Below are 17052 nucleotides of genomic sequence, written 5' to 3' on the forward strand. Positions count from 1 at the left end.
TCCATCAACATTAAACACAGAATACTTAATAAAGTTGAAGAATATATTTAAATGAAAAAAAAAAAATCCCAAACTGTATTGTTTAAAAATATATATAGGCACTCAAAACCACAGTGAGTAGGGGGGTCCATAAACTACAAGTTTACTCACTTGGAAGGAAGATGACATGGCTGTGTGGTGTGTGTACATATTATCCTTCTAACTGTACATTTGTTTCACATGTGCTGAATATATATACAACAAACAGTTCACCATAAAATAGGGAAAGACTACATACAGACAAGGTGTTTAAGCTGTAAGCTTTATAAACAATCTTATTTCTGCATACTTATATCTAGTAGATATAAAAATAATTTGCTTAGAAGCCATAAATTACGCAAATATTTCCATATAGTTTGGGTACTTAATAAAGTATTAAGTGTCTGCTTAGGTAAGAACTTTATACTATATTATTACTGTGTCCCAACATTCACGCTGGCAATGGATCGTCCTTGCCTGAATCAGTTATTAAAGTGGGTAGTGCAGAATGACAACTTTGCCATCCTTTTAATTTTTTTAAAAATAAATACACTTGAGCCTGGAGAGATGGCTCAGAGGTTAAGGGCACTGACTGCTCCTCCAAAGGCCCTGAGTTCAATTCTCAGCAACCACATGGTGGCTCACAACCATCTATAATGTGATCTGATGCCCTCTTCTGGCCTGCAGGTGTACTTGCAGGCAGAGCACTGTATTCATAATTAATATGTAAATATTAAAACAAGCAAACAAATAAACATACTTCTGTAAACCAGAAAGAAAAAGAAAGTGTCTGCTTAAAGTATAACTGACATAAATTAATTTTGGCTGCTTTGGGATATCAATGGTGGTTTTTAAGATCGTATCTATTCAATCTTCTAAGAATGATGTAACAAAGTATTATAACCACCGGGCGGTCGTGGTGATGTCTTTAATCCCAGCACACAGGAGGATAGCAGAGGCAGGAGGATCACTGTGAGTTCAAGGCCAGCCTAGTCTACAGGGTGAGTCCAGGACAGCCAGGACTACACAGAGAAACCTTGTCTCAAAAAACCAAAAAAAGGAGGAAAAAGTAATTTCTGGCAGCTGAAGGACAAGGAGCTGAGGAAGAACTTAACTCCTCTGAGAAGGAAAGGCAAGGTCCAAGCTCTACTGAAAAAACAAACTAGTTTTCACCCTGACTTCACACCAGTTTTCTAAGAAATACAGCTCTTCAAAGACAGGAGACTACCAGAAGGGAGGGCAGAAAGGAGTGGGTCATCCATCTCTGAGCTCTAATACATTCTGATAGTTTTGGGGTACAGAACACACTTCTCAGTTACCAGAATTGTAGCCTAGCCCATAAAAAGAGGTGTGACTGCAGGGCTTTGTGGGTACTAGACAAACAGTCTACCCTGTAAGCTATAGCCCGGCTCCATAATTAGTCATAAGGTAGTTTAATTTATATGTAGTGTCCTAGGACTGACTTTAGGTAAATCACTTCAGTCTTTTTCAGTTTCTTTACTTATTAGTAAAAAGCTTAATGAACTCCCTATAACCTAAGATAGAAATAGAAGCCTTTTAATAATCTTATGCATGAATTATGAAATATCTACAAAAATATGCTTTCCGACATTATAAACTATTCACCAATCTACGGGTGGAAGGAAAGTAAAGAGATAAGCAGTAATTAACTAACCTTCTTCTGTTGCGTGCAGGTGTGTTGCATCGTTCCCCTGAGAAGTGATGTTGGTTTGGTCGAACTGAAGGGGGCTGCCTATTTGATGTCATCTCCCATGGTCGCATTGGCGGGGAGGGAGCTGGTGATGCTGACGTGTAATCAAAGACTGTGTGAGAGAGGCGCTGTCTCTTAGGACTTGGACTATCTTCACTCTGCCAGTGCAACAAAAACAGTCGACTGAATAAAACCATAAGGAGTTCACATTTCTACATTTGCAATAGGCATTTAAAACATAATTCCCATTAAAAACAAGGTATATACATTGCACTACCAATCCAAATTAAAAATCCTAAATTAAGAAACGTAGGGGCAGGGATAGAGAGAATAGGGTTGTACAGTAAACATATATGTGTGAAAAATGAACTGTTTAAAAAAAAAAACACCATGTCAGATAACAAACATATAAAGTTTACAGCAGCTTAGCCAACTCTTATATAGCACTCGACCTTCTAAAAATCCTAACCCACCTGAGAAATGTCACTGTGCTATAAGCAATCAGCTCATCCTTCAGGTAGTGATGTCAAGTTTTGTTAGGAAGAGGCCCTCCCCTTTTCCTGAGCAGGCCCCAAACTCAGAGGCTAAATCACACACCTCTACCATTCTTGTTGTTTGCGCCAATATAGTTACATTTTCAGTGATAGTTACATGGGCAAAATAAAGTTTATATGAAGTAGAGTCAACTGATTAAGATCAACAATTCTTTTTAGAATGCCATAGCACTTTGGGAGTATCACTCACTGTTCAAAGGTCACAGTATAAGCTTTGTAACTGTAAAATTTATATAATCATGTAACTGCTATTAACTCCAGGATTCCACAGTCAATTAAATTTCCCATTTAAGTAACCAAAACTGCCAAAATTCCTAACGAACTGAAACTCTGACAGGCTGTGCTTTTTAGAAAGACTGTTCCTATTTCTAATCTACATCTCCAAGTTCCAATCATTACATATTAGAGTAAGTTTAGTTGGTTTACAAAAGTTGGTATTTGTAGTGAACACAAATACATCAAAACATTAGTAAAATATACAGGGATACATACTATAATTTACGTTTTTTATCTTACGCACATGAGTACCATGCCTGAGTGTCTGTGCACTATGCATCGCATGCCCATGAAGACCATAAAAGGACAGCAGATCCTCTGGAACTAGACTACAGACGGCTAGCAGCTTGGGGATGGGGGAGGGTTGAAACTTGCCTAATGCAAGAGCAACAAATGCTGTCAACCAGTAAGAATGCTTTCTAGCCCCCCAAATGTCAGATTTTTAAAGAGATAAGCAAAGAAAACAACTGATTTTAGGGGCAAAGCAAATTAATAAATAGAGCCTGGTCTACAATGCAATTACAGCGCTTGACAAACAAAGGCCAGAATAGAGGTAATTTGAGGTCATTCTTGGTTACATATTAAATTCAAGGGCAGCTTATACTCCATGAGACCCTGTCTCTCTCTAGCCTTGGCTGTCCTAGACTTGCTTTCAGACCAGGCTGACGTTGAATTCACAGCAATTAGCCTGCGTCTGCCTCCCAGGGTGGTAGGATTACCAATGGGTGCCACTGTGCCAGTCTGAGACCCTGTCTCTTAAAAAAAAAGAAAAGAAAAGAAAAGAAAAGGTTACATTTGATCTTTCAAAATTATTTACGTATATGTATCACCAAACCTATATTCTCTTAATGGTTTATTTAAATAGACTTTTAAATTTGGTTAATAAGAAAGCCCAGTTTTTATATTCTGAGAAAACATGCATGCACACTCACAGGTACTAGCTGCCCAGACAGGCCTCCATCTTCTTCTATAGATAAGAACGGCCCTCCCACCTTGTCCTGAGTGCTGGGGTTACAGGCTCAGTTTATGTGGTACTCCATTACATACTTCTGTTGTTTTTGTTTTTGAAGACAGCGTCTAAGTAGCCCAAGCTGGCTTTGATCCATTTGCTTCTGCCTTCAGAATGCTGGGATTAAAAAGGTGTGCCCCACCTACCCATCAAGAATTGCTACTTCAGATATATGATTCTCAGTGACACTTGGTGCTGCTGGAACCAAACTCCAAGAAGTCGGTGGAATTAAGATAAAAGGGACTGTCTATTTTAAAGAAACTTGTTCTGAATTCTCAGGGAGAGAATTCTTTTATGTAACTTATCTAGATTTGACAATGTACCAAATGTTGGCAATTTAAATGTGTAAGATGTTAAATCATAGTTACTCTCTCTATGGTATAGAACACTGCTACAGATAAGGAGTCAAGGGAGGAAAGAAGGCAGGAGGGTTCGTATGAGGTTTTACAGTGAGTACCAAACAGAAGCAGAAGCAGGTTCTAGGTTCTACTTGACAACTAATATGTGCCTGACTCCAACAACCATTGTATTTTTTGAGGATTTCATTCCCAAAAGAAGAAGGAATTGACTCATGTTGGCAGAGGTTCATCTTGACTGACAACATAATAGGATTAAAAAAAAAATTCACCATGGAGTCAAGCTTATGACCATGTCTGAGAAACTTCTAGATAAGATTAACTAAGGTGAGAAGATCCATTCTAAATACAGTGGCTGGGGACTCAGACTGAAAAGGAAGCTGAACTGTGCTTCTTGAATGCTGGGCACAGAGCCCACTGCTTCACATCCCCACTGCCATGATGGACCAGCCTTAAACTGTCAGCTACAATCAGCTTTTCTATCTGACTTAGTTTCTAGCACTCGGGAGGCAGAGGCAGGTGGATTTCTGTGGGTTTGAGGCCAGCCTGGTTTACAGAGAGATTCCAGGAGAGCCATGACTGTTACACAGAGAAACCTGTCTCAATTAAAAATAAAAAAAAGGAAAAAGAAAAAAAGAAAAAGAAACAGGTCTCTCCCAGTCTTACTCAGAACCTCATCTTAGGTCAAGCACAGCATAATCTAGTTTCCAATTCTCTAGGTATTGCATTTTACAACAAAGTCAACTGAACATATCCCAGGAACAACAAATTCACTTATTTTTGTCCACCTTAGATAAACATGAAAGTATGTAGAAAAGTCACATTTTTTGTAAGTAACTTGCCATTAGAGGATAACTTTTTGTTTTTGTTTTACATTTTTGAGATGGATGAAAACACAAGCATAGTAAAGTAGGAAATTTCGTATTCAGATCACAATACAGTTTACAAAAGGACTGCCATACATTACCTCACTTAATGCTCTATGAGCTGGAGTCAAATTATGTTCTGATATAATTAAAATGTGTTTATCTTAGTGAGGCTAACCGATAGACAACTATCCCTTATTTATACATGGTAGGTTATTATCTTGATATGAGAGGTTTTATATTGATATACAGTTTTGATACTTTTGAATGAAAAAATATTTCATTATTTGGACCTATTTCTCAACCAGATAATATCTCCTAATTACAAAAAAACAACAATGCGCAAAAATTCTGAAGCATGAGGTTTGTTTTATTTTGTGGTTTTGTTTTATTTATTTAATCATGTATTTATGGAAATAAAAGTTGTAGTATAAAACAAGGAAATGAAACAGGAACCAGGCTAGGGAGATGGCTCAGTAAATTAAGCATCTGCCATGCAAGCTTAAGGGCCTGGGCTCTATATTCACAAAACCTGCATAAAAAGCAAGGCTAATCTCAAGCACTGGCTGTAAAAGAAACGTTTACAACTGGAGACACTGGGTCAGAGGGTCTCCGGCAGGCACTGGCCAGCCAGTGTAACCTACTGTGGTGGATTCTAGGCCAGTGAGAGCCTATCTCAAAAGACAAGGTACAACAAGGCTGACCTCTGCATCAAACTCAGGGGAAACAAGATCAAGGAACAGAAACGTTAACAGGGAGTAAACAATGGTCATAAACGACAAAGGCTTTTTGTTCACTGACACTGATGCTAGGCTAGGGCTGTGGGTTCGCAACCCCGGGAGTCCAGGCTGGGGGTTGACAGAGCCTTTCACAGGAGTTGCATGTCAGATATCTTCATTACGGTTCATAACAGTAACAAGATTAAAGTTATTTAAATAGCAATGGAATGTTATGGTTGGGGTCACCACACCGTAAGAAACTGTATTAAGAGGTAGCAGCATCAGGAAGGCTGAGAACCACTGAGCTAGGGTACAGCCCTATTGGTAAGAGTGTCTGCCTTAAAAGCATTAGGGCCCCGGTCTAGTAGCACATGAATGCAGGTACCAGTGCTAAGAAAGCCGAGACACGGGGCCTTTGGGGTTTCCTGCCGACCTAACCTAGCCTCCTTGTCTCAAGGCTAGAGAAAATTGTCAGAAACAAGAGTAAGGATAAAGAGTAATAGCTTTTACTATGACTGTCCTAATAATGAGCCATATGTCCAACTCTATGCTTATAAAATAATTATTTATGCCTAAAAAAACTTCAGGGGAGTTGAGTTCTTGGAAAATGGGAACTTCACCTAGGATACGGAAAGGGTGTTGTGAGAGGGAAGAGAGGAAGAAAAAAAAAGATTGAACATGGCAGCAGAGACTGTGATGCCACCTGAAGCAGGAGGATTACAAGTTCAAGGGTCAGCCTGAATACAGCAAGTCCTTGGCTAAAATTTTTTAAAAAAATTTGTTTTGTTTTGTTTTTGTTTTTTGAGACAGGGTCTCTCTGTGTAGCGTTGGCTGTCCTGAACTCACTTTGTAGACCAGGCCGACTTTGAACTCACAGGGATCCACCTGCCTCTGCCTCCCAAGTCCTGGAATTAAAGAGATGTATCACCACACCCGGCTCAAAATTTTAACAAAATGTTAAAGAACAAAAAAAGCGGCAGGGATGGAGACATGGCATTTAACAGCACATACCTGCCCTTGGCTCCCATTAGCCACATAGGTGACTCACGTACATATGTACTTGAGGCCAGCCTTGTCTACAGCGAGTCCCAAGACAGCCAGAGCTGTTACACAGAGAAACCCTGCCTTGGGGGTGGGGGTAGGGGGAGGAGAGAGAGACAAAGACAAAAACAGAGAAAATAGCAAGGGAATGACTTTCTAAGGATTCGCTTTTCATGTGTTAACCAGGGTTTATTTTTATTATTGTGTGTGTGTTGAGAGTATGCAGATACCCTAGAAAGCCAGGACAGATTTCAGAACCCTTACAGCTGGACTTACAAGCTGTCTAAAGTGGGTGCTGGGATCCAAACTCTACTCTTCATGGTAAGAACAGGAAGCGTCTGCAGCAAGCCAGGGTCTTACGAGAAGCACAGCTGGAACTAACTAAAGCCGCTCAGTTGACATGAGAACTAACTGATGTATCAGGACTTCTCAGGACTTGCTAAGATCAATCTAATTTCTCATCCGCGGCAGTAACTGAGTAGAGAAGCTCGCCCCTAGAGAATACAGTGAAGGCTTTGTCTAAGGGTAAAACAAGGACTAAACTAGTACTACAAACAGAACTGTAATACTTCTCAATAGACCCCAGGATTTAGTTAGTGTACCATATGACTAGTTAGACAGAGAAACATACTCAGAGGGTGTAGCACAATGTAGACCAGATTGGCCTTTAACTCAAAAGATACGGGATGAAAGGCATGTGTCATCACATCCAACCTTAAGTCAGTCTCTTTCCTTTGGGTTTGGTTCGCTGTTTGAGATTAGGGCTCTATAGCCTTGGCTGTCCCAGTTCATCTTGAACTTGCCTCCTTCCACCTCAGGAGTGCTGAGATTAAAGGCACCTGCTACCAAACCTGACTTTTCTTTCTTTTTATTAATTTATTATTATATACACAGTGCTTTGCCTGCATGTACACCTACAGGCCAGAAGAGGGCATCAGATCACATTACAGATGGTTGAGAGCCACCATGTGGTTGCTGGGAATTGAACTCAAAACCTCTGGAAGAGCAATCAATGCTCTTAACCGCTGAGCCATCTCTCCAGCCCCGGCTTTACTTTTAAGTACCAGTCATCTACTAATTATGTTGAACTTCTGTGTACAGATAATGCTGTAATCAAAATGGTAGTCAATAAGTCACTCAAGTCACAGACAGCTATGTCTCCTAAAACAGTTATGTGTTAAATACTTACAAAATGTATTTACAGATGTGCTATCTAAAGTATGATATAGCAAATATAAAGCAACTAAAGTCAGATGAGTTCCTCACTGTACAAATAATAGGATGGAATTGTGCACTTTAAACTTTTTAAAGCCTATTTTCTTATCTAGAACAAGATGCATAGTTTATTCTGAGATTTAAAAACAACAGACATAATACACACATAACAGATGATCCTAAATTCTAAAAGAAATACCAGACTAAAGAGCCATGGATCATCTATAGAAATAATACATGCCAAATTTAATATATCCTAAGTATTTCTCTTTATCCAGTTCCAGGTGCCAATCTATCACTTCCAAACAAACAAACAAACAAACAAACAAACAAAAAATGAGTGGCTTCTGCTGAAAACATTTAGTCTTGGTCATCCATCAACTATGTCAATACTTGAGGCAGGTTTTATACAGGCACACGCATGCCTACCATGCAAAAGTGATTCTATACACGTGGCTTACTTTTATCTACAGGTACTAAGAGGTACAGAAAGCAAATACCTTATGTACCCTCTCAGAAATATTCTGGGCACTAAGCAAATACACAGTGATAAAAACATATGCTTTCATTTTCCTTTCCTACATACCTTATGAAGTTTAGTATCTTCTATTTTCCTACAGAAACTGCATGATTAGGACAAATGATTAAGACAAAAAAAGATTTTTAAAAACAGAGTATTAAGTGGTCAAATAATGAATAGTAGTTGCTCAAGAGAAGACATTTTTCAGAAGAGCTGGTTGAAAGCTATACTGAAGAAATCCTCTAAGTATTTATTTATTCCCACATACAACAGAAATATAGAGGACACTGAGAAGTGTTTAAGCCTGCCTACAAGCAAGCTAGAATGTATCTATGACTTTCAGGCCTGTGTAGGGAAAGGGAAAACATATAAGAACCTGGAAGAAAGCTTTGAAGTGAGCATCCTCTTGAACGGTAGTGTTCTGATCACTTGGGAGGAGAGGGAACAGGCTCTGAAGTCTCACCCTTTCACAAATCACCTTGTTAGGATGGCCAGGTAGAGGTGCGGAATTGGCCCCGGGAGATATCTGGGAAAAAGAGGGAGAAGAAAAGGATAGTTCATGGCTAGCCATACCAATATGGAGAATCAAGCCTATGAAAGACAGTTTGGGATTTCTAGTATTTGATAATTCTGTCAGCCGAGAGATGGGGGGAGGGGGAGTAACTTTAAGCATCTAAACATACAGGAGGCAGAGATTCCTCTAGCAATGGAGCTTCCCACACAAAAAGGCTTCAGATAAAAACATTACAATTTGGGAAATTAACTCTTCTTGTTCCCCAAATACCTACTAATAATTTCTTTTGTTTGTTAACTCTAAAACCCTAAAGATCAGACTTCACGTTAAGACCTGAGGCAAAATCACCTAACTACAGAGTGATAAATGTCTGTCTACACTGTATTTTCTCTCAATGTACTTTTACAACTTTAGTTGACCTTACAAGTGACCACCAGGGTAAGAAAGATAAGATTTGACAATATTTATGGTAAAATTTCTATAAAATCAGCTGTAAGACTGTACAACATATAACAAGCAAAAATCTTATGTTTAAATGGGAATGGCATCTTCACTCTAGTCAGCAAACTTTAGCTATATTCCTTCAGCACTAACTAGGGAGGCTGAGACAAGAACATGCCACGTTCTAGGCCAGCCTGGGATAGAAATAATGATCTTGTCTCAAGATAAAAAAGTAAGTGAAATCCTCAGACAGTTACAAAAGGCCAAACAACAGAAATCCACAGGCCCTGCTAAGGAACCAGGGACAAACTCATAAGCCTGAAAGCTAAACAACTGCTGCAGCTTAAAAACACTAGACTGTGTGGATTAAATCTCCTTAAATTTGTGTGAATATACTTAATCTGTAGTATTTTAAAACCATGAACATCACTCTTCACTATGTTGTGACAATGAAATTCTCCTTGGGAGCTCCAAGTTTAAAGACTTGCTTGTCCTCGCACTAAAAGTAAAGGCCATGCTGATTAACAACACTGCTTTACAGCTTCTGTTTCACTGCATCCTTCAGTCTTAGATCTGAGAGTCTCCTTGGTGACAGGCACTAAACAAAAGGAAAGGCATGGTTTCCTACCTTCAAGAAGTATATGCTATAAAAAGAAAACGGAAATGGGAAAGGAAAAGGAAAAGAAAAGAAAAAATTATCAAAATTTTTTGATAATTGATAATTATCAAAAAATTATCAAATACTTGTATAGCAAGTATTATGATAACAGTAGACACCAAGTGCTAAGTTCTGGTAACTGGCAGAGAGCAGTGTGGTAAGGAAACATAGTAAGAACATGAAAATAAAAAGTGGATTTGATTCCCAGCGTAACAAAAGAAAAAAATTCATAGGGCCCTGCAAGTAGCTCATGCTTCTACTCAACGCAGAGCACTCCAGAGGCGGAAAGAGGACTGTTATAAACTCCAGGCCAGCCAACAACAAAACAAACCCAAAATAGATTAGAGGTGTATTTGCCATTTTTGATCTTCACTCAATATGGAACATCACAAACAAACTCTCCCCGAATGAGCTGGTCCTTCTGCAAGTTTAGCACTCTATCTGCAACTCCCTCAGGTTTTTTATGGTCACAGTAGGTAAATTTGTAGTGTCCCCCCCCCTGAAAAGTAAATAGATGTTGTCTGTGTCTGTGCATGCCAGGTGTTCCTGTAGGCCAAAAGAGGGGGTTGGCTCCCCTGAACTGGAATCATATACAGTTTTGTGCTGCAATGTGGGTGCTGGGAGTCAAACTCAAGTGCCCTGAAAAAGCAGCCAGTGCTCTTAACTGCTAATCTATCTCTCCAGCCCTGTAGTGTGTTTTAATTAGGTTATTTACCATCAACAATCATGCTCAGTTTTACAAATCACAAGTACAAGTACCTGGCTGTTAGAACAGAGTCAGCTTTATATTTATTCTTTGATCCTTTAGAAAATTTAAGATTTCCATCATCGTAAGTAAAAACAACAACCAAAACCCTGGCGCCCTTGGCTCCGGTTGTAATATTAGCAGCTCTCAAGTCTATCTTTTCCTGTCCACAACAGTTTTCTTTTGCCAGAAACTCCATGTGTTTAGTGTAACAAGACAATGTGGTGTAACAAGACAATGTGGTAGAAGAATTACATTCAAGTCCCACAGTATCTATGATAAAGCCACCGCTGGGCTTGATCAAAACCAACCCAGATCCTCAAAGTTCAGACATTTTATTTTTGTGTAGTATATAGTAGGCAGACTTCCTATGAAAGATATTAGCATAAATTCTCACCACTTATGTATAATCCTCCCCCATTCCACTTGATGGAGCAGATTATACCAATGGGGGACAGGGGTGGGGCAAATTGGGAAAGCTTTTCAGGGCAATCAAGATTCTAAAGGTTGGTTTTAAGTTAATCAAGAGGAAGAGATCATCCTGAGAGGGACTGACTTAATCAGAGGAAGTGCCTAAAAATGGAACTGGACCATTCTTGAGAGGCTCTCTACCAGCCTTTCACACCAAGCTGCAGCACCTGCTGTGAGATGAGAGAAAGGAACCATGGACACTGGAGCAGCTACCAGCTAACAATGAGTTAAAGGAGAGTAATATCTTCTATTAACCAGTGACTTAAAACAACAAAAAACGAGTAAAGAAGTTGAACCCAACAGGTAAAATAATGAACAAGGACCTAATAGCTAACTCATTCCAAGACTTCTCATCCAAGGTTTCTGTTTGTTTGGTTTTCTTGAGACAGGGTCTCACTAAGTAGCTCAGGCTGGCCTCAAACTCAAGAAATCTGCTTGCCTCTGCCTCCCAAAGCTGGGATTAAAGGCATGCGCCACTATGCCTGGCTTTGATACAAGTAAATTTTAAGATAACAGGTTCTGTAACTTCAACTCCAGGTAATCTGATAAACACAACAAAAAGCTAACACACATAATACATCTGACTAAACGTATGAAACTCAAACTTTCCTTAGGAAAGGATAAACTAAGACTTTTTTTTTTTTGGTTTTTCGAGACAGGGTCTCTCTGTGTAGCCTTAGCTGTCCTACACTCACTTTGTAGAGCAGGCTGGCCTCGAACTCACAGTGATCTGCCTGCCTCTGCCTCCCAAGTGCTGGGATTAAAGGCATGCGCCGCCACCACTGCCCGGCTTCTAAGACATTTTTATAAGGCTAGGATATTATTCAATGGTAGGGCGCTTGCCTATCATACACAGGAGCTTGCATTTCATTTCACAGAGTCCCTCCCCACTCCATGGACATTTTTATTTAAACAATATAGCAATTAAAAACTCAGCCTGAAAAGAAATACAGGAGATGGGGAAACAGAAGGACACAGAGGGTCTGAGAAACCTACAAGAAGAACATCCTGACGGGTGGATCAGGGCCCAGGGGGGTCTGCTCAAACTACTGCACTAACCAAGGACAATACAAGTAGTAAACATTGAACCCCTACTCTGATCTACCCAATGGACAGGACGTTCTCCACAGTTATGTAGAGAGTGGGGACTGACTTTGACATGAACTCTGGTGCTCCATATTTGACCACCTCCCCTTGGTGGGGAAGCCTGGTGGCGCTCAGAGAAAAGAATAAGCAGGCTACCACGATGAGACTTGATAGCCTATGTATATATGTGTGTATATACAGTGGTGGAGGAGGTCCCCCTCGGTCATAGACCTAGGGGAGGGGAATAGGGTGAAAGTGGGAGGGAGGGAGAGAGGAACCAGAGGATACAAGTGATAGGATAACAATTGAGTTGTAATCTGAATAAATTAGTAAAATTAAAATTAAAAAACAAAACAAAACAAAAACAAAAACAAAAACAAAAACCGCAGTCTGATAATACCTAACTTCATGTCAGGAGATGAACTGGGCCCTGTGCTGATGAGTTTTTGTCAACTAGACACAAGATAGTCTCATCTAGGAGAGGGAGCCTCAACAGAGAAAGTATGCCATCAAACTGGCCTCTAGGCAGTGCATATGGCATGCACCTTTAACTCCAGTAGGAAGATCTCTTCGTGTTCAAGACCAGCATGATCTACATAGTTCCAGGCTAGTCAGAGCTGCAAAGGGAGACCCTATCTCAAAAAAAAAAAAAAAAAAAAAAAAAAAAAAAAAAAAATTTTTTTAAAGGCATTTTCTTTCTTTCTTTTTTCTTTTCTTTTCTTTTTTTTTTTTTTAAACATTTTCTTGATTAATGATTGATGTGGCAGGGCCAGGGCCACTATGTGCAAGCAGTACCATCTCTGGGCAAGTGTCCTGGATTGTGTTAGAAAGCTGAGCAGGGCACTTCCTGCCTCCAGGTTCCTGCACTAACTTCCCTTTGTGATGGACTATAAGCAAAATTAACTTTTTTTCCAAGTTGCTTTTGTTTTTTTTGTTTTGTTTTTTGTTTTGGTTTTTCGAGACAGGGTTTCTCTGTGCAGCCTTGGCTGTCCTGGACTTGCTTTGTAGACTAGGTTGGCCTCGAACTCACAGCGATCCACTTGACTCTGCCTCCCGAGTGCTGGGATTAAAAGAGTACGCCACCACACCGGGCTACATGTTGCTTTTGTTAACAGTGTTTACCACTGCAATAAGAAGCAAATTAGGACAGGCTCTCTCATCTTTACACAAACAAACAAACAAAATATATATACTTGTTACCTTGTTTACCTGAACTAATTAAAGCCATGCACCTCAGAAAGACTACATAGGACTTTCAACCTTAGAATCTATTAATTCACTAACCCATCTTGTAGTTTAAATAACTTAAAAAAAGTCAAATTTTATGGCTACTTTCAGTTAATTAAAAATAAACTGGTCTACAAAGCGAGTCCAGGACAGCCAAGGCTATACAGAGAAACCCTGGCACAAAACAAACAAACAAACAAAAAGTAAATAAAAATATACTTGTTACCTTGTAAAAACTGTTTTAGGCATAGCTTCACTTACTCTGCTATGGTTAACTCTAAAGTTTTACCACACTCCTAAACTGATATAATACTGTCAGTCTCTAGCCTGCAAACATTGAGCAACTGCAGCCCATGCTCAGGATGCAGCTTGTAGCTGTCGCAGAACCACACTGGAGAGGGGAGTCATCTATAACCTCAGAACTTCTTGTTTTATGTTTGTTTACATGTAACTATATGACCAATTCACCCAGTGTAACTGGAAAGTAATGTTTACATATACTTTTAAAGCATCTGTGCATTAGGTTATGAAACTTTAATCTGACCCTTCTCTGTTTGGGTAGCTAAGAGCCTCAATAATCAACCATGTAATCCTTGTCTTGGAGATTAGCACAGTTAAAAGCTATTATGCTACAATTTAAGGAGACACTGCTCCTTTTAAAATTGTTTCTAATGGTAGCTTTCTACTATATTCAGTTAGTTTTCCACTCCATAAAAATGAATGAAGAGGAGAGGTTTAGCAGTCTTCTGTGTCTGTTTCTGTTTGTTTGTTTGTTTTTAAGACAGGGGATGGCCTGAAACTCACAATCATCCTGTCTCAGACTGGTTAAGTTTTGGGATTAAGGGTGTATACCAAAAGTTCCAGGATAGTACTAAATAATGCACTTTTTACAAATTACATTGCTTGAAACCTGATTTCAATGCACCTAGGATCCACATGTGCACCCTGATATATCTGGGGCACACATGTAAAATAAGCAAATATAGTTTGTTTAAAAATTGTGTAATTTGCCGGGCGTGGTGGCGCACGCCTTTAATCCCAGCACTCGGGAGGCAGAGGCAGGCGGATCGCTGTGAGTTCGAGGCCAGCCTGGTCTACAAAGTGAGTCCAGGACAGCCAAGGCTACACAGAGAGAAACCCTGTCTCGAAAAACAAAAACAAAAAAAAAACAAAAAAACAAAAAAAAAAAAAAGTGTAATTTTTATCAGTAATTTTTTCCTTATCACTTTTAATTCCTTGGTGGATTTTATCAACTGAAATCCTTTCAATCAGTATTTTTACCCTAATCATTGATGTATAAATTGTACACATTAGATGTGCGACACGTTTCTATACAAGGGCTGATTATGCTTAATGCCTGCCTCCTCTCTCCGCTGCCTGGCACGTCCCCACTCTGCTGTCTTTTCCTTAATGGTCTCCTTTCAGAAAAGCATGTCATATTTGTCTCTCCAACTTAGTTTGCTTACCACAATGCTCCCCCCACCCCCCCCTGTTCAACCTACTTTCCTAGAAATTAATAAATTAATGAATTGTGGAATAAAAAGCAAAACAAAACAAAACAAAAAACAAAACCCAAAACTAAACTATGTGCTATGCAACAAAGGGGGTCAAAACCATGTAAATTTATAAATGTTACATCACAACTATAGTATGGTCGCATATAACTACAGTTCTGGCACTTCGGAGAACTAGCAGCTCAAAGTCAACCTCAGCTACACAGTAAATGAAGCCAGGCTGCTCTGGAGACCTTGTCTCAACACACAAGTTTTGTTGTTGTTCAAATTTATGGGTAAGTATGTGGGACATCATTAATCTGAGATAAATTTTAGTTTACAAAACACATATACTGTGTTCAACACTGTATCACTATTACCTAGAAATATAGGTAAGAGAATATTCTTCCAAATTAACCAAATGATAGGACAGTCAACTTTTTGGGATTATGTCACAAGTTTATTATGACAGCTTAGAATGAGACGGCTAATAAAAACACGGGGTGCTGGAGAGGGGGCTCAGTGGGTAATTTGCTTGGCTCACAAGCATGAGGACTTGAGGTCCACTCCCTGAAACCTACACAGAATAGTGTGCATCTGTAATCCTGGTGCTCCTGTGTTACAGTATTTTGTATCCGTTTGGCCTAAAAGCACATAACTGACACAGGGAGACTGAAATGTACTTTAAAGCTGCCAGCACTTCGCAGGGCAGAGTCTGAACTGATTCTAATCTACTTGTAAACTAAACAAACTACTCTAAACCTTATAACATACATATATTCCAAACACTTGCCACTATGACCCCTGGGCCGGTCTGCATCCAGTTTCCACTGTCCTCCTCCAACCATCAAAAAATCTTTTTCTCTTACCATTAATTGTAGTTTGCCAAAATATTTGTTTTTTTGGTATCTTCATTACCTTTTATTTTATCTCTAGGGGCATTATTATCTCCATTAATTGGGTTTTCTAAGTCTTCAGTAGCCCTATCTCTTTTATCAGGCCTTGACTTCTTGTCAGGGGTCCTAGTTGACATACACATATACATACAAAATACTGTAACACTCCTGTGGTGAAATGAGCAGCATAGTCAGAAGAATCCATGACACTCATCAGCCAGATAGCCTGGTATATGCAACAGTGTGCAAGAGGCCCTGCCTCAAGATGAAAGGTAAGAACAAAGACCTGTGGATGGCCTCTGGCCTCTGGCCGTGCCTGTGTGTACTACTTTTGAAAATCTTACAGGCACTAACTGGGTACAAACTGGTATCCACATCAGGGAGAGTGAGCACTATTGTTCAGCACTGGGAAAGTCCCAGTCTTGAGTTAAGACAAGCTAAGTGAATCTATGTCTTTTGGGTAAGCATTCAAAACCAAGGTTGGGGACTAGGGAAGATGGCTCAGAGCACTAACTGCTCTTCCAAAGATCCCGAGTTCAATTCCCAGCGACCAGATGGTGGCTCCAGCCATCTCTAATGAGATATGATGCCCTCTTCTGGCCTGTAGAAGCTAGATGCAGGCAGAACGCTGTATACATAATAAATAAATAAATAATAAACCGATCTTTAAGTAAAACAAAACCAAAAAAAAAAAAAAAAAAAAAAAGGTTGGTAAAAACAACCAGAGGCTGCTCCTTTTCCTTTCCCGAGTCCAGAGTTTCATAACACAATGGTAATAAGGGAGAAGTGAGACACATACAACTAAGTAATACGGAGAGACAAGCTGGGAGGCAATGAGACTGTGTTTATCACTCCTGTACTTCATCTGTTTAAATTTCTCTTGAACTTACTATGAAGAATTCAATCATTTCCCACAGACAATATCATAATAGGTATTTAGCATCCACTGAACCATAACTATATGGTGCGAATGAATATTTGCAATGCTTATGTTCTCTGAAGAGAAAGACGAAAGCAAGCTATTAATGAAGCAAAGTAGAAAAGAAGTTAAAACTATATTGAAAACCCATCAGGGAATTTGTAAGCAGCCTCAGATACCATGCAATAATCAAGACTAATCAAGAACTACCTTCCCAGAACGAGGGAGTATAAAAGAGTACTACAAACAGAACTAAAGGCAGAGGGAGCAAGCTAAGGATAAACAGCCTGACCAATGTGCTCAAGCACCTAACCATT

General features: G+C 39.5%; 1 protein-coding gene across 13 annotated transcripts in view; it reads right to left on the minus strand.

Moving 5' to 3' along the window:
* RNF38 (ring finger protein 38) overlaps nt 1-17052 on the minus strand; it is a 122866-nt gene that overhangs the window by 28970 nt on the left and 76844 nt on the right. For 4 of the 13 annotated variants that reach the window (XM_084791295.1, XM_084791286.1, XM_084791288.1 and 1 more), the window contains 2 exons: nt 8662-8811; nt 1694-1887 (listed from right to left, as the gene is read on the minus strand). In XM_084791295.1, coding sequence (XP_084647421.1) covers nt 1694-1887; nt 8662-8811 — 344 coding nt within the window. The remainder of the gene's footprint in view (nt 1-1693; nt 1888-8661; nt 8812-17052) is intronic. The other 9 variants (XM_084791290.1, XM_084791287.1, XM_084791289.1 and 6 more) reach the window with 3 other exon arrangements.

This window comes from Acomys minous (genome assembly GCF_964271855.1).
Source record: "Acomys minous genome assembly, chromosome: 8".
NCBI classification, from domain to species: domain Eukaryota; kingdom Metazoa; phylum Chordata; class Mammalia; order Rodentia; family Muridae; genus Acomys; species Acomys minous.